Source organism: Periplaneta americana, chromosome 10, assembly GCF_040183065.1.
Source record: "Periplaneta americana isolate PAMFEO1 chromosome 10, P.americana_PAMFEO1_priV1, whole genome shotgun sequence".
Lineage (NCBI taxonomy): Eukaryota > Metazoa > Arthropoda > Insecta > Blattodea > Blattidae > Periplaneta > Periplaneta americana.
Genome location: NC_091126.1, coordinates 173,125,025 through 173,151,683, shown reverse-complemented (window position 1 = coordinate 173,151,683; position 26,659 = coordinate 173,125,025). Strand labels below are relative to the sequence as shown.

General features: G+C 36.4%; 1 protein-coding gene across 2 annotated transcripts in view; it reads right to left on the bottom strand.

Annotated features, from left to right (window-relative positions):
- LOC138708156 (enolase-phosphatase E1-like) overlaps positions 1-24,389 on the bottom strand; it is a 116,420-nt gene extending 92,031 nt beyond the window's left edge. The window contains exon 1 of one of the 2 annotated variants that reach the window (XM_069838412.1): positions 24,235-24,389. Coding sequence is in view for 1 of the 2 variants with exons in the window: in XM_069838411.1 (XP_069694512.1) it covers positions 24,235-24,297 (63 nt within the window). In the remaining variant the exon portion in view is untranslated. The remainder of the gene's footprint in view (positions 1-24,234) is intronic. The other variant, XM_069838411.1, reaches the window with a different exon arrangement.
- Positions 24,390-26,659: the final 2,270 nt, after the last annotated feature.

The following is a 26,659-nucleotide window of genomic DNA, read 5'->3' as shown; positions in this document are numbered from 1 at the left end:
TAGCGTAAATAGCAATTGGTTGAATCCAATCTTGCATAAATGGCACAAACATAAATACTAGTGCATGATTGGCTAATTGCTTCTTTTGGACATCAGTCGTGAGATCTCCGTAATCAACAAATCCGTCCACTTTAAGGGAAGAGTTATTAAAGTGAATTTCTTCTCTCAGTTTGACCTCATCGAATATTACCACTCCGTAACGTTTATTTTCATCTATTTCATCTTTATAGAAATCTGAAATAGCACTCAAGGAATGTGGATTTACACCATATGGACACTTAAGTCCTCGGCAAAGTTTTCTTAAATGCTTTTGTGAGGGAAGAGGCAGCAAATCATGTCGCAAACAATGTCTGTACCCTTTTGGTGATTTTATTCTAAACAGCAAACTCTCCAAAATAAAGTCAGCACTATATCTCATTCCTCTGGGATTTTTGAGTCCACATTTCTTTATCATTGTATCTATAATCATTTTTTGCTTCTTACTAAGGAATTTACTATCTCTATCCTCAATTTTTTTTACATTTTAACTGCTTTTCTATTAAACAAATTCTGGCTTTCGCCGAGGACAGACTGATTTTAGCCCTTGTGTACCTTCGATTCAAATTTTTAAGTTGCTTCTTCAAATGTAATATTTTATCAGCATGACAACTATCTTGAATTTGAATCTTATTATCTTTATTACTGCTAGACTGACCTTGAACGTCAATATGATTCGCTGTTATTGTTGGATCTCCATCATAAATGTCTGCATTCTTCTTTCTTCTTTTCCCTGCGGGTACACCATTCTTCTGTCTCGTGGATGATTTGCGATGTTTTACCTCACTTGATAAATATTTCGGTAAATTAGGGAAAATGTGAGGCACAGCTCCTGGTTTTAATTTCCAACGCACTCGCGGTATTTCTGCCTTTTGACCTTTAATAATAAAACAGTCTGATTTTATAATCGTATCTTCGGAAAAATGCACATCACAAATACGGTTATTTACCGAAAGCTGCCTATCTTTCCGCGGAATCGCTCTGGCCCATTTCCCAAACTCATCTTTTCCTTTGGGAGGTGAAAAAAAAATGTCTTTTGTCACTATTTCTACCGTATCCCGATCTACAACCCGGAGCAAAACAGTACGACATTTTTGCAATTATTTTGTAAACCACCACACAATATTCTTTTGTCACTGGTTAATTCAAAGCACAACAAATTGAAGACTTCTACACAACCCCAAACAACAAAGCATACTAACAACCCCTAGCAACTTTCACCATTAAACGCGCGAGAAATTGTATTGTCGAGGTGTCTGACCTCAGAAAACTTTGGAGTATAGCGATCGAAGCGCCACTAGTTCTCAGGTCCGCCACCGACAATGAGAGCACAGTCTAATACTTACAGTCGCGCAACTTCAATACTTTTTTTGCCAACATTCGCGACACTAGCGCCCAAGCGGCAGGCAAGGCACTGGTAATAGGGTTGATACAATCTCGTTCAGCCAGCACGTGCTTTAAAGGGATGCGAGATGTTATAAACGTTTTAATCATGCGTCGGAACAAAGGCAATGTGTGCAATGACGAAAATTGCAGTAAGAACAAGTTTAAATCTCCGAATTTGTCGTTCTTCAGATTCCCTAAAGACCAAGAGAAAATCATAAATCAGTCATAACCAATAATCCACGTTGTAGGTAGCCTACGTATTGTGTTCTATAAAACATTTATTAGTTATCAGTTACCTATTTGTATGTCAAAGTAGATACCTGTTACAGTATATTATTTTTTTGCAGAGATCATATGTGTAAATGTGTAACCATTCCGATTTTGGATAATGTATCTAGAGTTTTTAATGCAAGTAATTCCATAATTTTTGTATTCGTGTTTATTTCTTTATATATTTTCAGAAGTTGAATGTTATATTGCATTCAAGTAGGGATCATGGTGTTAATTTTTCAAGAATTCATGGAATATTGTAATCCTTTTTCGAAATATTCACTTCTTGAATAAATCCGGACTGTGTCGATAAAATTTCTGATGTGTTAGTGCAGATTCATGTGGCAGACGTATTAAGTTCTCAAGAAATAAAAGAGCCTTTTTAAATTTAATATAAAAAGCAATCTTTTCTGTAATAATTTGCATGACTGTTAACTGTTATTGGTGTTGATTTTACATTCCCAGTGATTATTTGAGCCGCTCAGAGCAGAAGTGGTGTAAGTCAGAATTAGGTAATGAGGGTTAAAGTAAAAATTCTGTAAAATACAGCGCAAAGTAGCAATTAATATATCCGTCATCCTATTCACTGACTACTAATAGTTTAAATAAATTTAATATTAATTGCTACTTTGCGCTGTATTTTACAGAATGTTTTCTTTAACCCTCATTACCCATTTTTGACTTACACCAATTCTGCTCTGAAAATAAAATTAGGCCTACATTTTCTGAGTTAATATTGAAGTTACAATTTTTTCAACAAAATTGTGTGTTCATTTATTTGTTCTCACCTACGTCATATTAACAGTAAGTGCATGTAAATTACGTATTATATAGGTAGGATAAGTTAAAATTAAGCTTATGTGTGAAAACTGGAAATGTAATGTAAAATGCGGTAAACTTGCCATAAAAATTTACACCATAATATCAGCACTATTTGTGACTCAAAATAATAAAGGAAATACCGGTTCTTAAGAAATGGAAAAATAATGAACTTCATAAATCATTGTCATATTAAGGTTTAAATCCTCCCTTTTTTATTTTCAAGTTTACCTCAGCGACCGAGTTTACCCCAATTTGTGGTATGGAAAATAGTTAATGTCTCAGGAAATAGGGAGAGGAGTTCACCACGCGATGTACCCTACGAGATATGGCCTACAATTTTGAAGCTGCTAATTTTTACTCTTCTCACAGTAAATATAGAGTTCCAATGATTCATAAATAAATTTGGGAATGAATTGAATTAACCGTCCACGTACGAACAATTATATTATTTCAAAGCATGATACGTGATCAGGGCCAAGATTCAGTTGTAAGGAGCAGAAAGAATTACGTTTATTCCCAGCTTCTGAAAATTGTAGATTAACTGCGTGTGAAATTCTTCTAGGATTCTAAAGTAAAATTAATAAGAACATATAACTTACTGTATAGCATAAACATATAAAATAAATTACGCAAAACCCGTTTTCTGATGTGTTATCATATGTCGTGTGCACACTGTTAACTTGCCTGCCGCTAGAGGGCTACTGTCGCGCCAGCTGTCAAATGTTGGCATATTTTATACGTATGAGTTGCGTGACTGTAAGTATTAGACTGTGATGAGAGAACATAGGAGTGCGTACACTATTCCTTCTATTCGTCCTGCTACAAGTAACAATGTACCCGAGATTGAAACAATGTCGCTCATAGTATACGCGGCAGTGTATAGAAAAATAATACAGAAAATTGTAAATACATTATTTAACACAATATATATTACACTGTAGACCTGAAATATGAAATGTAACACAAGTTGAGAGGAGTAAGTTAATAGCCTAAAAATAAGACGATAATGAACCTGGCGGTTAATCTAGGATTAAGATTTCTTCTAAAATTTTATTGTGATAGTCGGAAGCTCTGTATTTTCCACCAGACATTAGATAGGCACCGGAAATTAAGCATTTATCACCCCCAGCATGCACAATAAATAAACGCTGACTGTGATACTGTTAGAAATAAACACCTGGTGCACTATCATTCTGCCAACAATTCTTTTTACTGTACAATGAGTGTATCCATGTCTCGTCTAAGTACACCAATGGCTTTATCTGCTATGATATTTTATTTTTCATTACAAATCGGAGATAGTTTCTCCCTTTGCAATTGCCAGTTAGTTCACGAAGAAGTTGACGATTATCTTCACATTTTTTGTTTTTAATTGCTATAAGTGTGAACGATTTTTCTCAGCGTTCCTTTGCAGCCTGTAAAACTTAAATTCTCCTTACAAAATATGTAGGCTATAACTCACGCAACGTACAGATTTCTTTATAATTTTCATACAGTCTCAAAGATCAGCGCCTTGGAATGCATTTTTCGGCAAAATCCAAAGATCAGTGGCTATGTTATCACACCAATAGGAGACCGATGATGAGATATATGACGTCACGCATGATGGCAATAGGCCTACTTCAAAATATGATTTTAAGCTGCCACCACCGACACTCCCGCTTTTCTGTCTCCCACCACTCCACTTCACTCCCTTCCTCTCATATATTTCTATACTTATCTGCCTACTTCATATTACATTGGAATACATCACTTACATTTGAATACGCTGGGATTTGATCCTAGGACCTTTCGTTTAGTGAACCATTATCATAGCCATTTAGCTACGAATTCGTTAATTAACAAACCCTTAAAAACTATACTTACTTACGCACAATTAACGTCAAATATTTCCAAAGTTATTAAAAATATGACTGTATTATTATAGGCCTACAATAGACCTGAATTCATTATTGTGCTATTAATCTTATTACAGTTAATATGGCAAATGGATCACGATTTAATAACTTATATCGTACAAGGAACGAATGTGATAAATATCCGAATTATGGCGTTACTGCACTTATACACTAACAATTGCATTACTACACGTACATTAATTAAGCGTGTTGTGGGATTTAATCGATTAATCTAATCGACTAATCAAAAAGGTAATCGAATAATCGAGTCGATTGAAATTAATCGGTTGTAGTTGATATTATTATTTTGTTAATACAAACTCATACTAAAAATTCCGACAACATTTCTCTCTTGGAAAATGCTTACTTAAAATCACAAGAGTACTATTATTTTCTAACTGTAAACCAGGTAGAGTAGGGAAAATCTTTGCACAAACACTTCAGAAAGAGATCGAAATATCAGGACAGTGACCTAGTCTACCTCTATCGAAAGTTGAAACACAATGCGAAACCCTTATTAAGTTTTATGGTTTTCCAAGAAAACGTCCACCTTGTTGTCAGCTCATCGTCCTAGCATATGAAATACATACTTTTCTGGAATTCGTCCCGCTCATCGCTTTTAAAATAGCCATGTCTACACTGTATGCAAGTGAGAGCGTAACTACCTTGTTCTCTTTTTAAAATCTGGTAATTCGATCACAATAGGGGCCAGTCTTCTGTTTCGATCACTGTAGTTTTGCAGTTGCAGTTTCTGTACTGAGTTTGTATATCAAGGTTGTGTGTTGAGTTTGATAAAGAAAAAAAATCAGTTTTCTGTGGTTTGTGAAAAGTGTACACTCCATTATGTCATATGAGAATTTGAGAAGTAAACTCAGTGAAACGTTTGGATTTAAATTGAACGATAGTGGAGAAGTGCTTGACTGAAAAAAATGTTTTTTCGTGTTTAGTGATGCAGGAAACATTGTTACTAAAGTAGAGCGGCACTTAATTCGGAGCATGTGAATGCACTCACATGTTTAAAATCATGGATGACGCAGTATTAACTAGGCGAGTCTTCATACTTTTTGTTTAACAATTACTGTGTATTAAAGTATATTAAAACATTTTTCAACTCGATCAAAACTCCGTTAATCTATCGATTAGTCGAGTAAATTGGGATAGTTAATCGATTAAATATTTTGATCGATCAACAGCACTAATGTTTTGTCACAGAATTTTCCATGAATGCATGTACTGTCGGTGACCAGGGACGTCGCTGGGGGGTGCGAAAGGGTGCGCAAGTACCCCATAAAAATCGGAGCACCCCTTTCCGCACCCCAAAGGGCAATTTATTAAAAAAAAATACTGGGCATAAGTTATTTTGAAGAACAAAAACAAACAAACAATTTCTTGGATGTGAAAAAATTACGTCTCTTAGTGTATCGTAATGGATGTGATGAACAATAATAATAATAATAATAATAATAATAATAATAACAATAATAATAATAATAATAATAATAATACATAGTAATAATAATAAACAGATGTATAGTATGAGCGCAAGTACATGAGAGAACATTTTGGGCATTTTATGTACCACATTTTTACAGCTCGCACCCCATTTTTAAATCTCGCACCCCCCTTGCTCTGATCCTGGTGACTGTCGGTGACTCAGGAGAAGACGAGAGCGGACTGAGGAGGAAGGGTTGTGAACAGATAATGTACGACAACACGTGCAATAATTGTACTGCAGTAAGCGGAAACATTAGGTCTCCTTCTGTTCAACTTAGCTTTAATTTCCATACGCAATGTTACTCATGTTTCCTGCACGAGTAATAACCTGGCTACTGGGATGCTTATCTGAGCGATGTTTATAATAATTAGCAGCGATAGTGAAGAAGGTCACATTCTTTCCGCTCGCCTTCTCCTGAGTAACGGACAGTAGGCCTATGTTTTAAGATTTGATAGTGCATGGATATCAGGGCTCTACCTATCATAGACTAGTTTAGTTTTAATGTTCTGCTGTCACCAGTGGCGTAGCATGAAATTTTGAGCAGGGGAAGCTAACTCAAGTTGTCTTTCATGCAATATGAGAAAATGTATTACAAAAATAGAGTCTTAAAATAAATAGTAGTCAATTTCAAGTCAGCAGTCGAAGATTGGTTGGAACATCGTAAGTAACACCAATAAGGCATGACCTCAAATGAGACGTAATAAAATACGATTTCACGGTTTACACATATCTCTTAACAAATAGACACGTATACGTATAACATTAGCTCACTCCCTGTCATACTTAGAGAAATCACAATATTAGTATCATTACGTAAGTATGCGTCTGTCTTTTGGTTGTGTCCTTCATTGACAGCAAGGGAGTCGGTCATTTGTTTTTTAAATCACACTTTTGTTCGTAAGTCAGTCTTGATAATACAATTGTCCTAAAAATTCAAGTAAATTAGTGTCAGGAACTGTTATTTCGCTCATTATTTATTATATCAGCCACAATGCACACTAACACTTCAACTGAACACAACTGACAAAAGGGATAACGCGGAAACTACTTATTTTAAATGTTAAAGCTAGCTTCTTTTCGAGCCTTGCGACTAGGGTAGTTTAAAAGGGATGGAAAACCTGCGGGGTGGATTACACAGAAGAAACCGGTCTGCTTGGAAGCTGGTGTGTGCAGGCTTCTTGTTTACTGCTGCATCACAAATAATCCTCAGCTGCCGCATCACAATATTTAATGCGTAAATATAAATTCTATTAACATTAATAAATAATTTTCTCCATAAACTGCAGGTTTATTATGAAATTATTATTAACTGGGGAAGCTAAGCTTTTTAGCTTACATTGACGCTACGCCACTGGCTGTCACATTCAGTAGATTTCTGGGTGGAAAATTTTACTCCCGGCTTTCAGTATCAAGCAACTTTATTATATTAAAGACCATACGCCTAGCGTGAACTCTTAAAAGCGATTGTACACGTTTCCGTTTCCTTGGCATGACTACACCAATCCATAGGTGACGGGATAATGCCGCACCACAGTCTACTATATACAGTCACGAAGGTTGAGTTTTGAGGGTGCTAGAAACAATAGACTGTGACGGTACTATTTTGCATTGCCTGTAATGAGGCGATATTAGCGATCCTAGTGGTGAGCAACTATCTAATGTTTGCATATTTACTACGTATTGAACTTCGCGACTGTATATACTAGACTGTGGCCGCACTGTATACTAGAACAGTTTAGTATATACAGTTGAAATATGCATCCATAGATAGTTGCTAGCCACCAGGATCGCTACAATCGCCTCATCACAGACGATAAAATGTATTGTACTTTTGATATCGTGTTCTTTTGAAAAATTAACACCTTCCTTCCACTATTGAAATTCGAAATACATAAGGTTTATATATTATTTTCATAAAGTATATATTATATTTTATAAACTCACCTTCCTGGATCTTTCAGAAGAAGGATAACTCTGACCTCTTTTTCTTAGAATTTATAGTGCTACAAACGTCTCCTTGTCCCATATTATTATTCAAATTATTGTATTTTAGCCATTTACAGTTATTACAACCGATAACGAACATTTCACAGTTTACACAACTTTTCACAATGAGAAATACAGCACAGTCAATGCCTTTTCGATCTAGACCAGGCCGTAATATATGTTCGGGTTTTCTATTTCAGTGTATGGAGCTCAGTGAACTATTATATTATAACTTTATTGCGTATCATAGCTAAGTTTTATTTAGTGTAATGTGTCCATAATTTCCATTTACTTCTTGTTGCATAATAGCCTATGTGGAAGAAATAATTACAAAACTGTGTTATTTTAATGTGAAGAGAATTTTACATGTTAACATAATCTTTTCGCATCAACATTTTAAGTTTAGAATGGAAGCTATTTTGAGGTTTAATAAAAAAATAATTTATATTGTGATTTAATATAGCACATCTACCTTCCTTAATAAAGACAGAAAATTGATCATACCACTCCTATGAAATTAGTGTACGTACGATTGTTACTTCGTCTCTTAGGTAGTAGATAAATACAATAATTCAATACTCAATTGTAGTATTAAAATACAGACAAATTGAATGTGCGGAGTATCATACATGACATTATGCTTAATTATAATGTATAATTGCGAATTTAGGAATATAAGATATAGTAAACATAACCTATAATATTTCCATATGAACGGTAGGACATTGGAGACCACTAAAATTAGACAGAAAGGGGCAATGGGACAGTAAACATAACCAATAATTTCAACATATCTAAATATCCGTGCGGTGCAACTGAAAATTATTGAATCGTGCATAAATGAATGCACAAGGATTTCGCAATATTTAATCGAAATAAAGGCAGGTATTACACATACGAACAACGTAATTTTCACATCAAAAATAATATTTCATCTTAACTCGCAAGTGATTTATGCCTGAAGTGTCTCATAATCATTGTTTTAAATTTTATTAATGCAATTACACTACATTTTAGAGAAATATATGTTACCCTTTATGCATTCCAACTAATTTATATGGTTGAAACGCCGCCCTTCGTGATCAGGTTAAGCGAGTTACATGGTCTGCCTTACGTCCTGTATTAATCACGGTGGCAGTGACACAGTCGTGTTCCTAGTACTCACAGCGCTCCAAGCGGCTAGCAACTATCGCGAGAAATGCAAAAAATCATCCCAAGCTTCGCAACTGTATATACTAAACTGTGATACTAGTACAAGATGCTGACGTTCCACAAAGAGAATTGTGTACATGTTCACGCATTGAATATGTACCCATTGCAAGACACAACGTAACGTAATAAAATGCACTTATTTTAGCTGACTCACTGTATGTCTTCAAGCAGTCAGACAGCTAATTTGTGGGAGGTCTGGGGTTCACCAATCACGCAACATTCTAGTGCAGGCCTGCACAAACGACGCTCATTGAGCGCGGCCGCTTCTTTGGAGCGGGAGAGCCGTGTAACAGCTCGCCGGAAAAGTACGTCGGAATGACGTAAGCCTGCACTAGGTAGAGGATAGTCCACGCAGTTATCTAAAGTCGCGACGCTGTTATTCCCGGCGTGACTCCTCGTCTTTGCTTACGTCTTAGGAAGTCAAGGCTCTATAAAGTCTAGGTAGGTAGTATCGTTCGCCATTTTTGTTCTTTCGTTGCCGAGCTACACCGTTAAACATTATCATTTCGTAGCTATGATAATAAATCAAACGCACTGTAATTCAGCAAATAATTGAGCGGCAAATAACGTCCTCGTGTGCTTTCTGCGAACGCCAACGAAAGTGCCAAACTGGCGGGCGATTATATATTAAGTATTTAGCCAGCCTTAGGAAATGCTTAACATCTTCATCAGCGAAACACAAGGCGCACACGTTTAAATGTAGCCGACCTGCAACGTGATTGGCTGCCGGAAATTAAAGCGACGGGACTATAGTATAGTGTATATTTTCTTTTATTTGGTTATTTAACGACGCTATATCAACTACTAGATTATTTAGCGTCGATGAGATTTGTGATAGCGATATGGTATTCGACGAGATGAGGTGAGGATGAGGATTCGCCATAGATTACCTCGGATTCACCTTACGGTTGGGGAAAACCTCGGAAAAAACTCAACCAGGTAATCAGACCAAGCGAGGATCGAACCAGCACCCGAGTGCAACTTCAGACCAGCAAGCAAGCGCCTTAACCGACTGAGCTATGCCAGTGGCCTAGTGTGTATTATCAGTAGCTATTTCACTTTGCCTATTTACGGCTACATAATGGAGGAATCTAAAAGACGGAAAAGTGATCATCAGGCAAATTCTTCCAATATTGCATGGGAAAATGCTTATTTTTTCACAGCAGCTGGAGTCAATACCTATCTGCAACAAAAGTTTGAAAGAGAAAGGAAAACATAATATAATTCAATTCAATTCAATTTATTTGGCCATTAGACATACAGTTTTAGGCTTCGTCAGAATACATTGAAAAAACAAATAAATGCATTTTAAAAAACACTATAATGAGCCATTACTAGTCCACACATAGAGATACAATGGTTTTGTTGATGAAGATTGCAGTAAAAATGTTCAGGAGTTGAAAGTTGCATTATTACATGAGGTCGGGTATGTTATAATTTATTAATCATCAACAATTTAAATACCTCTCTACAGGGAAAAGGCCAGCTCATTGTTGATATTAACTTTTTTTCCTTACTTTTATCACCACAAAACGTCAACAATGTGATTTTTATTTCTAATAATTCACCCTACAACAATGAGTATTCCACTGAATACAGAAACACGATAGTTGTTATTGCACTCCACACGACAATAACAATGACGTGTATTATTGAGAACAACAATGTACTCCTAATTCCAATTAATGTTCACAAAACACTACGTGCAGAACAAAACTGTCAGTTCTCAGTTCGCTTGCCTTGGATAGTTCTTCTAGCTCACTGTTCAAGTTCACTGCACATCGAACTCATGTCCTCCGGACGCGTCGCGCTCGCCTGGATACTGCCACAGATACAAACTTAAGTTCACTGCACGTCGAACTCAAGTCCGCTTTGCTCGCTGCTGTCCGAGACAAGACTTGAAGGTTGACTGAAGACTAACTCATCTGAGACTGCTTCTCGCTTTTATTTATTAAACCGTAACATCTGGAATCTTCGATTCGCGTGGCTTTCTGAACCTTCGAGAGGAATACGCTTCTAGATGTTTCTCCTCCTCTCTCCGCTCCGCGCTGTCACCGCAGTTCTTTCCCCTCCCTACGTGCCGCGCTACAGCGCCTACCGAAGCTCGAGTTTCCGTTCCCCGCGCCTTCCCTCTAGCTAGATGCAACTTCCTGAAGCTACCAGAACGTTCCAGAAGGGTGCCACATTTCTTCCTCCTTAGGACTGTACATCGCGGACAGTCCCTTGGTAAGCCGCTAGACGGTCCAATGTTTGGATCCTTCAATTGCTCCCTCCTTATGGTGGCGTCATCCAATCCTGGGCTTGGCTGGACGTCGATTGCTCGGACTGCGTGGGCGCCATCTCGCTCTTCTACTTGATCCTCCAAGGTGAGCCTGCTGGCCATGGGTTGGTCTTCGACGTCCATCAGGAACACTTTATTCTGACCAAAACGAAGTATATGGCGCCGGACGTCCACAGTCGCATAGAATAACCGCATGGCGTCGAGGCCCAGGACGACGTCTTCAGTGATGTTGGTAACGAACACCCGCATCTCCAGTCTCCTCTTTCGCAAGGTCAGATGCAGGAAGACCTCTCTCTGGATGGGCAAATTCTAGCCTGAATCGGTGCATAGCACATATCAATGAAGCGGCATCCTTCCAGGCAGACCACGCTCGACTTCTGGCCTGGCGATAGTGAGCATCGCCCCGGTGTCCACCAGTATTCTGCATTGACGGCCTCTTATCCATCCTTCAGTAATCAGCCCATTGTCACATCTTCTGTTAACCAGCTTCAGAATAAGTCGACGGGACGGTGATGACAGCGCTGACGTGCCCCTCCTAGCATCGGTCCCCTTCATTTCCTAACTGTGGCCAAATCGGCCACAATCCCTTCTTAAGCGTCCAGGTTTGCCGCAGGATCAGCAGGTGCCACTTTTGATTCTTTCATCCACACTTTTCTCATTGAAATCAGACACAAACTTAACTATAATTTCTTACCAAGCATTCGTTTTATTGCTATAGTCATCGCTTTTTATCCCAAATAGCAGGTCGCTGTTCTACTTCACTTATAAAACATTCTGTGTTAATCAAATCTAAATTCATGGCTGGATTATGACTAGTTTCACTCTGCTCGAGTACTGAGTGAGTGATTTGTTGGCAATCTGCAAGCAGTCTCTTGTGATTGGTGTCCCAGTGTGAACACTTCATTTCAAAGAAATGAATGTCGGGTAGTGACTGGTCTGGACACAGTGACCTTGTCCATCACATATGAAGACGGTGAATCACTATTGCGTCACTGTGACTGGGTCAGGCACTGCAGTGTCTCAATATGGACACTCCAATTCAAACTAATGTATTTCTATCAGTGACTGGTGACCGTAACTGGTGTCCTAGTGTAAAAAGGCTCTAAGGCTCTGTGTGGAAAATAGCATAAACAACAGTCAGGAGTGATGAAATAAACGAAAAATTCACCAGCCATGCAGATAACAGGAGACGAACTCCTGAGAATTGTCGAATTGGTATTTTTAGTTGGATAGTCATATAACAGGGATGTCCAACTTTTTACAACCTATTAAATTTATTAATATAAAATAGTACTTTTAACTTCGCTCTAGAATATGCCATTAGGAAAGTTCAGGATAACAGGTAGGGTTTGGAATTGAACGGGTTACATCAGCTTCTTGTCTATGCGGATGACGTGAATATGTTAGGAGAAAATACACAAACGATTAGGGAAAACACGGAAATTTTACTTGAAGCAAGTAGAGCGATCGGTTTGGAAGTAAATCCCGAAAAGACAAAGTATATGATTATGTCTCGTGACCAGAATATTGTACGAAATGGAAATATAAAAATTGGAGATTTATCCTTCGAAGAGGTGGAAAAATTCAAATATCTTGGAGCAACAGTAACAAATATAAATGACACTCGGGAGGAAATTAAACGCAGAATAAATATGGGAAATGCGTGTTATTATTCGGTTGAGAAGCTCTTATCATCCAGTCTGCTGTCCAAAAATCTGAAAGTTAGAATTTATAAAACAGTTATATTACCGGTTCTTCTGTATGGTTGTGAAACTTGGACTCTCACTCTGAGAGAGGAACATAGGTTAAGGATGTTTGAGAATAAGGTGCTTAGGAAAATATTTGGGGCTAAGCGGGATGAAGTTACAGGAGAATGGAGAAAGTTACACAACACAGAACTGCACGCATTGTATTCTTCACCTGACATAATTAGGAACATTAAATCCAGAAGTTTGAGATGGGCAGGGCATGTAGCACGTATGGGCGAATCCAGAAATGCATATAGAGTGTTAGTTGGGAGACCGGAGGGAAAAAGACCTTTAGGGACGCCGAGACGTAGATGGGAGGATAATATTAAAATGGATTTGAGGGAGGTGGGATATGATGATAGAGACTGGATTAATCTTGCACAGGATAGGGACCGCTGGCGGGCTTATGTGAGGGCGGCAATGAACCTTCGGGTTCCTTAAAAGCCATTTGTAAGTAAGTAAGTACATAAGTTTCAATCTGGCAAAGTGCCATGAGTTCACAGATGCAAGGAGCAGCGGTAATGGGGGAGGACCTGCTGCTAGTCAACAAAACAGACAGAAGCACTGGGAACATTTGCTTTGACTCACTTCTACCTCAATACTAGCGACATATCTTGATTACGATTTCAGTAATATTTTTCACAATATAACTTATTCGAAGAGTTGTGTAGGGAACAGTGAGATAAGTTCTGATATAGATGATTCCATGTGAAATCGGACAAACAATTAGGAAAATTTAACTAACAATTTTTAATCTTCATTATATTTTTTATACAATTAGAACAGGGAGAGCTGAATGTTTTTGCGAACTATGACATCCCTAGGCCTAATAATTTCCTTACAAAAATTCGGCGAATTTACCATGTATGAAGAAAATTAATTCTTTATGCAAGGTTGCAAGGGATAGCCATGGTAAATAACTACCTATCTATCACAATCCCACCCTCACATTCTCGTGGTGCAAACTTTCTAGTAACGAGACCCTGGGGACCGAATCACGAATGACAAGGATATGCTGTAGTAACAATGCTCACTGCTGACCTGCCATGGCAGTGGAACTTTCCTTATGCGGCAAATAAGGAATATGGTTGTTGGACTTGTCATGACAGTGCCCCCAAATAGGTCTGAGGGGCCCAATGACCAAAGGCAAGTATGACCCTCCATACCATATGGGAACTGATGAAAGATGATACAACCACGAACTAACAAAACTGTGGTGTCCATTAATGAAGAGTTGTAAACTATTTATGAAATGCTTCCCAAACCAAAAAGTATTGGGAAGCAACAAAGAGAATAAGTTCCCTGTTAACACTTCAGCATTAGATACATACATTCTTTATGCAGCCATGGCTACTGAAATCTTTAAAATTGAAATTTCAGCAAGGCTGTATTTTTAAGCTCTTATCTTCTCGAAGATACTGGCTTGTAAAACATTTTCATCATTGTATAAGTTTAGTACACATTCTATTTTTTACTTTTTAACTTTGCTCTAGAGTATGCCATTAGGAAAGTCCAGGATAACAGAGAGGGCTTGGAATTGAACGGGTTACATCAGCTGCTTGTCTATGCAGATGACATGAATATGTTAGGAGAAAATCCACAAACGATTAGGGAAAACACGGAAATTTACTGGAAGCAAGTAAAGAGATAGGTTTGGAAGTAAATCCCGAAAAGACAAAGTATATAATTATGACTCGTGACGGGAATATTGTACGAAATGGAAATATAAAAATTGGAAATTTATCTTTTGAAGAGGTTGAGAAGTTCAAATATCTTGGAGCAACAGTAACAAATATAAATTATACTCGGGAGGAAATTAAACACAGAATAAATATGGGAAATGCGTGTTATTATTCGGTTGAGAAGCTTTTATCATCCAGTCTGCTGTCAAAAAATCTGAAAGTTAGAATTTATAAAAAAGTTACATTACCGGTTGTTCTTTATGGTTGTGAAACTTGGACTCTCACTTTGAGAGAGGAACATAGGTTAAGGGTTTTTGAGAATAAGGTTCTTAGGAAAATATTTGGGGCTAAGAGGGATGAAGTTACAGGAGAATGGAGAAAATTACACAACACAGAACTGCACACATTGTATTCTTCACCTGACATAATTAGGAACATTAAATCCAGATGTTTGAGATGGGCAGGGCATGTAGCACGTATGGGCGAATCCAGAAATGTATATAGAGTGTTAGTTGGGAGGCCGGAGGGAAAAAGACCTTTAGGGAGGCCGAGACGTAGATGGGAAGATAATATTAAAATGGATTTGAGGGAGGTGGGATATGATGATAAAGAATGGATTAATCTTGCTCAGGACAGGGGCCAATGGCGGGCTTATGTGAGGACGGCAATGAACCTCCGAGTTCCTTAAAAGCCAGTAAGTAAGTAAGTAACACATTCTATTTAATTAGTACTTGAATTATTTTTCCACAAAGAATGAAAACTAAAAATATGTCACTATTGCAAACTTTAAGCATTAATTAATGCATCTTTCAGATTTTTTATTGAAAGTATACAAGCACGGAAATCAAATATTTCATATACAGCAACTATACTAGGGGCAGAAGAAATCGGCGGGTATGGCGAACCCCTACTTCTGTACCCCCGACTCCTACACCCCTCAGAACCTGTAATGTAAACCTAACATAAATCAAATATTTAGCATTACACAAATATTTTGTATTTATGTATTTTCAGAATGTTGTGTTGAAATAGTAAATACTAAATAATGTTTATGCAGTGTATTTACCAACTTTATAAATCACGATAAAATTAAACATTAAAGTACAAAATATTAATGTATGTTTACTAAGTGTGGAATATGTATATTATTATAACATGAACGAGTTTCGTAATGAAAGCACACTTGCGAATGGTTTAGCTTAATAAAGTAAATAACATAATAAATATGACACAAAAATCGTTTTATAAATTGGGCACTCAGCACTATTCTGATTCTATGCAGTGAGTTTCATTCAGTCTTGTTTATGCGTCTGTATTATTGAAGTCCATCAACAATTCAATACAAGAAGTGTTGAAATAGCATATATTCAATGAAAAAAGTCGATAAAATAGTCGCCAGTCACAGTTATATCTACTCAAGTTAATGTACTGTTATTGCAAGTTATCTTGAACCTTACATCCCCTAAGTCAGTCTTTCGAACTGCTCGGTACGGCATGTACTCATCAACGTAGCGCCACGGAAAGGATGCCCCTCCCTCGGGTAATGTGACTCTTTTCAGAAAACGTTGGTTCTTTCACTTTACGACTCTCTACTGTGAAAGAACTGAACATGGTTTCGTAGCAGGTTTTAATTAACCTGTAATCTAAGTATTTAAATATAATCGTGTGTACACTCCTCCTCTCTCAACCGGGCTGGGGACAGGCAATGGCGGAGTTACTACAGCTATTTCTATACATTATATAGGCCTACATGACTTACATCTACAGTGATATGTACATATTCTTATAACAATATTTTACAGACTTATTATTTGAATTTACATTAATTCACAATTATACACAATTCATATTCCTATCATTGCTGCCATCATCGTCATCATCTTCATCGCTTGGTCCAAAATTAATTATTATTTCGTCAATGGCATCATCCATTCGGAATTATCTTAAACGTAGGTACTACTTTCTGAACAAGATAGAATTCTTCGATTGTATCCCGAATGACATGTTGATCGAATTCGTCCACTTTACCACAAGTCCTAATTCTGGAATGAAATAATATGTTTTGCAGAGCTATAACAAAATAAGAACTTACAACAGTAATTCATTATGTCGCTCACAGTACACACACTATTGTGCGTAACTATTATAGCAATAATTTAATAACATTACATACCTATTCTTTCCCGGAGTAGCGTGGGGTTAATTCGGTTGTAATTCAATATTATTCTTAATTCTCTTCACGGAACTAATACTTTTGCCAGAGTATTTAGCTGCTCTCTCATATTCCTTATCAAGAGGTTCCAGCAAATATTTGTTTAATTTTTCCTCATCGCAACATTATATTTGCGATAATTTCTCTTTCTCCCCTGTGGATAACAGCGTTACTTTTTCTCTACGGTGGTGTGATTTCACTATAATTACTACCCTGTGGTTGCTGCTCCATGTTAACACTACTGGTACGCAGTGAAGGAAATAGTCCTATGTTTCTTGACAAGAGATTATGACGCGGAGCATGCGCAAATAACTCAGTTGACTCCACCCACGTTACGCTCTTCCTTCCCTCTGTCTCTCTGTCCCCGCTCAGAAAGTTCAAGATAACTTGCAATAACAGTATTATTGACAAGTTATTAAATAATATTTCATTTTACGATCCTAATAATATTTTATTCCCAAACGTAATGTATTGTACCTAATTGTAACTAACACTGGAGCTCCTAAAAATTTAGCAGTCAAGAACATGTAGTAGACTACAATATAATACTCCATTTGACAGAGATATAATTAGCACATCAATTAAGAAATTTACCTTATTCCGTGAACAATTTCTAAAAAAATTAAATTAACTTAATAATGGTCTTCAACAATCTAAATAATTAAACACTTTTCCATTGTTAATGTCTTAAATAAACAACTTTATAGCATAAAATAAAATGTTACAATATCTAAAAAAACTATTATTAATCTAAATGTAAAATTCCATATTATCTACATCTGTCCGTGTATTCTTTAAATAAATATATGTAAAATTAGGTTCCATAGGATCATTGTTTTACTGCTATTCGTCTCCTTTTTTGCATAAATTCTCTGGACCGATCGTAAAGAAGCGCCACTGGCCTTTGACAGTGACTGTCTGCATTGATGATAGGACATTTTTAATGTCCTCACAGTTCTTTCAAGAAACAGTGAAGTTGATAAACAACACCTTTAGTAAGGCTTCTGATATCAGGGCCCAATTGAGACATGATAGCGATTACAGTACTCGGATGATTAGTAGCTGTTTAAAAATACTGTGTATTATGAGATATATTGTATTTACGAACAAACTGTAGCACAGTACTATCACAGACAAGTACTTGTCAATAACTAACATTTGAATGGAGTGACAGAAAGGTCTCTTTATTCAGGTCATAAACCGCTAGAGAAAGTGTGGAGTGAGTTGTTTCCGTACCAAACCAAAAACCCGCCAATTGATTCTGCCTGTACTATAATTTCCTTATATATATATATATATATATATATATATATATATCTTGCACATCAACAGCATACAAGTCAAGTATATGCAAGCTTGCAGAGCAAGTCTGTTTGTTTCAGAGTGACACTGAAGATGTGACTGTGAGTATTCACTGAACCAGATGTTAGTGGTGACTTTCCTACCTAGGAGGGACAACTTTTATCAGTTGTTAGTACGAGTAAGTATTCGTGCTTTTCAATTAACACAAATTTGTGTGTCATTTTAATCTATACGCATTTAATTAAGTCTTGACACTTAACAGTGTGACAGTAACTTGGAAACCAGTAAAGATTTTGAGTAGCAATAACTTTTAAAAGTAATTTCCGTTCTTTCTCAACATTTCTCTCGCTTTGACTCACATATAACATGAAAAACAAAAAAAGTTTTTCCCTTACCAACTCTTGAATATATAAAAAAGTATGGTTTATTTAACGACACTTGCAACTGCCGATGTTATAGCCAGTGTGCCGGAATTTTGTCCCACAAGGAGTTCTTTTACATGCCAGTAAATCTAATGACACGAGCCTGTCGCATTTAACCACACTTAAATGCCATTGACCTGAGCCATGATCGAATCCGCAACCTCGAGCACAGAAGGCCAGCGCTATATCGACTACGCTATCAGGCCGACTTTTTGAATATATAAATGTCTGTTTCGAAAATATCAATTTGAAGTTAGCATTTTTTCTCGCTTTAAAAAAAAAGTGATTTCCAATTATTTTTCTATTATTTCCTTAGACACTGACCTATCAACCAAAAAAAAGTATAGTGTGATTGACTATCATATGCACTACGACATGTTTGTACCCTCTACAAAAACTAATATGCCATTCTTCTAACAGTGCAAAGAAATTCTTGCTGTCGCACTTACATAAGTGAAGCTTGCATGCTACTAGCTATAAGGCAAGTATTTTACAGATACATGAACAAAATTTCTCTTTTTTCATTTTAATGCACTTGTAGTGCTCATATTATCACTGTCTTTGAGTCATATGATTAAACTACATGGAATCCTACTCCACACAGCTTGCATAACTCATTTTTTTCAAAAAGGGTACAAAACACGTTCCTTTTCTATACTCTTCAATTGCTTTTGCATATGATGTGTTACCAAGCACAACTGAAGACGATATGTTAAATGAATGTTGAGATTTCTTGTTAATAAAATAAAATAAACTGGTTTAAAATTAATGTGTAACTAAACAATTGAGGCTATCTCAATGTGTTAAGATAGTCTGATACTACAAAACAAGTCTAACCTAAGTTAATGTCATTCTTACCAAGCCGCAAGTTTGTATTTTAATGGCGAGCACATTAGATTTTCCCAATTACTTGTTCATTTTCTCAGTTACTTCTTTCCTCTAAGCCAGGCACTAAGCTGGTGGCAGGAGTTATCTTCCACTTTTCACTCCCAATCTCCATTAGTGCGTTGTTTGAACTATTGAGAAAAACGTATTGCAACCATACTTGAATACACAGCAGCCCAAAACGTATTTTTCTCAATGAAATGTAAAAATTTAAAATTAAAATTATGGTTTATTTAATGACGCTCGCAACTGCAGAGGTTATATCAGCATTGCCGGTATGCTGGAATTTTGTTCCGCAAGAGTTCTTTTACATGTCAGTAAATCTACTGACATGAGCCTGTCGCATTTAAACACACTTAAATGCCATCGACCTGGGTCAGGATCGAATCAGCAACCTCGAGCATAGAAGGCCAGTGCTATACCAACTACACTACTGAGGCCAACTCTATTAAACGTATCTATTGAAGAAGTCATATTAGTTGCTTTTATACTTCAGACAATGTTTCCTCTTATCAAGAGTAGAATCTGTTTCTCTCCACTTACTTGATTATGTAATACAAATTTTCAATCAGAAATGCTGCTGATAAATGCATAAACACAACTCGTATGACTTATTCTTCAGCAGATATATTTCAACGAGAAAAAGATCTTGCTGTGTCTCAAATTATGGTTGAAAGTACTATATATCCTTCAGTACAGTGTCAGCAGAATTGTGTCACTGACTTGGTGTAAGGATTTGGGAAGGAAAACCATGCATTTTGTTCTCCATGGGGCTTAGAGGGAAAAAAAACAATCAGGAAAACCCAATGTGCTGCACATATAAAAGCAACCCCATGGCTGGGTAAAAAAAGTCAATAACTTAGAATGGAATTGCCCTGCATAAACTCATTTAAGATAGGTAAAACATTCGAGATTTATATAAGGGTATAAAGGAACTTAAGAATGGATATCAGGCAAAGGTAAACGTGAACAAGGATGAGAAAATGGCGATTTGCTTGCAGACTGTCACTTAATCCTGAACAGATGGAAAAACTATTTTGGGGAACTACTAAATGTACACAGGCAAAATAGAAATGATCTGGATGAAATTCAAATACAAACTGCTAAGCCATTTATACTCGAATCCACACTTTCTGAAGTCGATATTGCGATAGAAAATCTGAAAAAGTACATGTCTCCAGGTATCAATAAAATTCCAACAGATTTAATACAAGAGGGTGGAAGTGCATTATCTAGCAAAATTTATAAGCCTGTACTTGCTATTTGGGAAAAGGAAATTGTACCAGAACCATGGAAGGAGTCCATAATTGTACTTATTTTTAAGAAGGGGGACAAGACTAACTGTAGTAACATTCGAGGAATATCACTTTTGTTGATGTCATACAAAATTTTGCCCAACATTCTTTTGAGAAGATTAACTCCATATGTAGATGAAAGTACAATTATTGCTCTTAAGGAAATTTGTGCAATGTTCTTGAGAGCACAGAGTGCAGGCTCTTTGACATTCCTGATGAAGATTCATGTAGATGAAAGTACAATTATCGCTCTCAAGGAAATGTTGTGCAGGATCTTAAGAGCACACCGTGCAGGCTCTTTGACATTCCTGATGAAGATTCATAGCCCCGAAGTTCCAGCTTTTTAATGGTGTTCGAAATCCAACTCAAGTGACTTGTGATGTATGCTATCGATGAAGCTACTTCGAATCATGGATTCACGCACAGATGATGCACCTTCAGGAGCAAATGTTTCCACCACCGACTTCACTTCCTCAAAATGTTCTTTAAAGAAGTTCAAGCTTCTATCCAGGTTCCCCATCTAGTAATCACAGGCTGTGGAGGTAAAGGCACATCCTGTAACAGTTTGTTGTAGCACTGCATGTGATAGGGAAACTCGGAACACATTTTTTGTTGCAGATATCAAACCATTCACTTCAGAAAATTTATCATTTATGGTCTCAGCCACTCACTGTAGTCCATGTGCCAAACTTGTGTAGTGAACCATATGGGGTAAAACACAGACAGGACACCAGCAACTTTTATTTATTAATCTCTAACTGCTTAAGTCCATTGTTGATGAATCAAGAAACTGTAGCATGGTTTGTCAGTTCCAGTAAATTAAATAAAGCTTGGACGGAGTCTCTGGATTCAATTTACCTGTGACAAGTTTTGTGACCCAAGACATTGGTTGTCTCGTCAACGGCAACCCATACGTAGGAATCACCAAGCTCAGCTCTAATAGTTTCCATTGTGTCAGTGTATCAGGAGTTCAAATAATTTTTCCGGAATATTGAAGTTGCAGTATTTGCATAGGACTAATAGAAACTTTGACACTCCAAATTTATTCTATACCATGGTATGTTTACAGTAGCCATTGCCATATACAAATCTTTATTAAATTCATTGGTAGAAGATGAAGAAGGTACCAGCACCACATGTGTAACAACTTGTTTTTTCTTACATGAAGTTCAGTTTTTAAATGCTGTTCTATTTGTGACTTCATGGTGCACCCAATGTATTTCTCACACACTTTGCACAGCACGAATTTATCATCACTAGTAAAGGTATTGTCAACCGAAATCCAATATTTTAACTTGGATGTGAATGGTGCTATAGCAGTAGACTAGTTAGCTGATGTCAGAACAATCTTCTCAAGCAAACTGAAAGAACTATCGTTTTCTTTCAGAGCAACTGATTGAAGGTGTTTGTGCCAAATGGTCATTCCCACAGTGTAAACTTCACTGTCCTTCACTGTGGTAGCAGTACAATGACCCACCCTTTGCACTGATACCGGTATTTGTTTCTACTTTACTGTTACTTCTTAAAGGACACACAAACTGTTTGCATGGCAAAGGGATGTCCATTTTTTTTTTACAGAATACGTTATTATTTTCAGTTATGAAATTATTTTTATGTATTAGAGACGAAGGGACAAGCTTTATAAACAATTTTCAAATGTATAACTTATGAATTAAATCGAGGGAAAATTGGTGAAAAAAAATGTGTATTCTTTAAAAAAAAATGCAATAGGCCTATCAATCAAAATTGGTAAAATATGTAACAGGCCTATATGCCAAAATATTTATTATGTACTAAAATATGTAAAAATATATAACTCTTAGCTATGGAATAACGATCCCGTTGGTGTGATTTGCAGATATTTTAGCTTTTCTTATAGCTATATATATATATATATATATATACTGACAGAATATGTAATTACATAAGATCCAGGCCCTAGTAATAACAAATTGATTCACTGGTATTCTTTACAATTGCGTTACCATGTTAAGGTACAAATGTATTTATGTACTTGGCTTCTAGTCGAGTTATATGTACCGTAAGCAAGAGAAAATTCAATGCCAACACAAATTTCGCACCGAAATAATTGTGAAAATTTGCTGTGAAAGTGATGGTTGCAGAGAGTTGTGGGTACAAAGGATAGCTCTGTCGAAGGTGAAGGGTTAGGTGGCAGGAAGGGGCAGCTCATATATCTCATTTGCTTACGTTTATACTGATCACAGAGAAAAAAAAAGAGAGTTTTCGTAAGGTCGAATAGTGGAAGGTTAGATTAGGTTATTTAGACTTCTGGTATGCCTTGTGTATATACTCACACTTGTCTAAGAATTTGAGTACCTCATCCAAACTCCTCTTTCTCATTCTATCCCATAATTTATTTGGTCAGGAGGTGTCCTTGTAGTCGCCTTCTATGGTAACACTATTGCAAAGATTAATCCATTTATCTAACACAAAATAGTGATGAACTTGAAAGTATTTGTTTACTTTAGCCGCACCAGCTTACTCATCCTCTAATCTAACCAACTTTAACCTTGTTAGAGTTTTCAGTTTCTTGTCAATTAGCTAAGCCCTCATCTACAGTAACCTAAGCTTCAAATCGCAATATTTATGGAAATGCATGCCACCAGAAAGTAATACCACAGTCTAGTATATACAGTCACGAAGCTCAATACGTAGGAAATATGCATTCATAGATAGTTGCTAACCACTAGGATCGCTACTATTGCCTCATCACAAACAATGCGAAATAGTACCGGCACAGTCTATTGTTCCTAGTACCCTCAACAACTCAAGCTTCGTGACTTCATATACTAGACTGCGGTAATGCACAGTGTAACACGTTCCCCACGATCAGACGCTACAACTAACATGTGTCAAATACTGTAAACGCACGTTACGGCTAGGAATAATTACGCATGCCACTTCTTACATGCCGATATCGGTAACAGAGAAATAATATTGAAAAGGGTTGCACTATACTACATGTATGCTGATTTGTCAAAATTAATTACATATACCGGTACGGTACCTACTTAAAAATTAGAATTATGACAAAGGTACCGGTAAGTTACGGTATTTACTTTGGGATTCCAGACAATGTCATTTGCATGTAATCCAGGGAACGACCCGACTTTTTTTAGAATGATTTCATTTAACGATGTCATTTAAATAGCAGTTCAATAATCAAAGAAAAAAGAAAAGGAAACTTCAAATAGGTTATGTCACACCGGTAAATATTTAATGTATTACTGGTACATCCTTATTACTGTCAATTAGCATTTGAAAAGAGCTCTGCTACTTACCTTAAATTTCCATTTAGAAATTTTCTTCGTACCAGCCCAAATTTCTAACAACCATGTTAACATACACAACGGAAAGTCATTTAAGATCTATTTAGCACAGAATTTCACGAACTCACTGACGCCATTTTGTTTGTTTACGATAGTATTATATTAGTGGCTGCGTGATTCTGCAACGAGCATGGTTACGAGAGATGTGAGTCACTGCCACAGTGATCATGGCATAGGCGGTAGGATGACGGACGACAGATTTGTAAGTACTGGCTATTTAAATAATAAGTTAAAAGTGTCAGTTTTAAGTGTCTATTTTTAAAATAGTAATAAATAATATTCTTTCTAAACCATACATCCATTTCATCAAAAGTGCATAGTTCATTCCATTAATAAAATATTGAACATTTATCACCCAACCTGTCATTGTATTTTATCGTCTCTCTTATCTGAAAATAATTATTTTGTATCTATTTATTTATTTTACAATAAACATTTCTTTTCAGTACAGTAATTTTTGTTTCATTTGTGTTGTTTCTACCTTTCTTCTTGGTGTGATTTTTTTTTACATATTTAATATAATTCTACTGCTTTCTTTTAATTTGTCATTGTGAAATTTAGCGGGAATAAAGATGCTGTGGAGAGCTTTCTCAAGTCTGTGATATCAAGGGAGAACTTTATTGATCCACACTACCGTCCAAAATCTGACACGCGGTTGGAACTCAAATGGATATAGGGTGTTTTACCGAAACATTTCTAGTGTCATAATTTTCATACACTTCTTGTAACAAATTTTCTTTCATAACTTGGAAGTCGTTTTACACTATCGGCTATTGTCAAGAGAATAATGCAAATTTCAACATTGTTATGTTCACACGCAAAATTATTTTTATATGGTGATGATGATTGTTGACAGTTATTCTGAAATGAGAAGGTTTCTTACAGGGAAATATGATAGAAAATATATAACTTCATTAAAAGTTAAATCTTTAAAAGCATTACAAGTAAGGTAATATACCTTACTGTCAGACGGTATCGCTGTGTGTATGTATGTATGTATGTATGTATGTATGTATGTATGTATGTATGTGTATATATATATATATATATATATATATATATATATATATATATATATATATATATATATATATATATAAAACGTAATACAAGGATTGGAATCTTTCACTCAGGCAATTACAAATGTGGTTTTGTTGTTATTTTGGTCATTGAATGTATTGTCATAGCTTGAGACAACATAGAACAACAGAGCAATGACAGATACCAATTTTCATTTCGAACCCAGATATCCGTACGCTGCTAATGAGGCGAAATCGAGAAATGTTTCATTTATAAGCTAGTGCACGAACGAGTTACGTGACTATTGCAACCGCCGATATCTTTTCTAGAAATTTCTGAGGACAAACTCCCCCCTTCTATGAATGGTTGATTTTCTGAACTAATACGGCATTAGTTACAACAAAAAAATATTCTTGGCAAATTTGCCGAAGACCTTAATTCTGCACGGTGATATAACAAATACAACTCCGCTCATTGGACTACATAAAAGCTTCCGTTTCATTGTCGAATTAAGCATGATTACTTTCTGAAAACTGAAATGTACTATTTTCTATAATTTGAACTGTTTTTCAGGCGCTGTGTTAAACCACAGTCTACTATATACAGTCACAAAGCTTGAGTTTTGAGGGTGCTAGAAACAATAGACTGTGACGGTACTATTTTGCATTGCCTGTAATGAGGCGATATTAGCGATCCTAGTGGTGAGCAACTACCTAATGTTTGCATATTTACTACGTATTGAGCTTCGCGACTGTATATACTAGACTGTGGTTAAACCGTGGTCTTACGCCATGCTTATTGCATGGCCAGAGAATCCGGTGGTTGTGAATGTCTTGTGTTGGCTCATGTTTCTCACAGAAATGAGAATGTACAGAGCCATATGCCCGAAATACTTGAACGCGGATTACTACTTCTGCTGCTACTGCTTCCGAGTCGAGGGGCATGTATTATGTTTGCATAGGTACTTTAAGGCGGAAATAAGAAGTTATTCGAAAGAGAATGCCATTTAGATATTCCCATAACCCTGTTCAAAAATTAAGTTTAAGAAAAATAATAATACATTTATATTTATAAAGTAATGGGGCTTAACAACCATTCAACATTTTTACTTTCCGTAACCACTGTAATAGATTTATTGATAAATATTCAAAAGTTAATTACAAGCACTTACTAAATTCTATCCTTTTCTTTCAAATTTGGAATTTTGCATAGGTGTCACTCATGATATATGCGCAATAATCTTCATACTATATGGTACTTATTACCCGAGCAGAAGATGAGCTAAAAAAAAATGGGTATCATTAATGAGTGGCGCGTACGCATAATTTTGTCAATGTGGGGAGTCATTATTAAAATT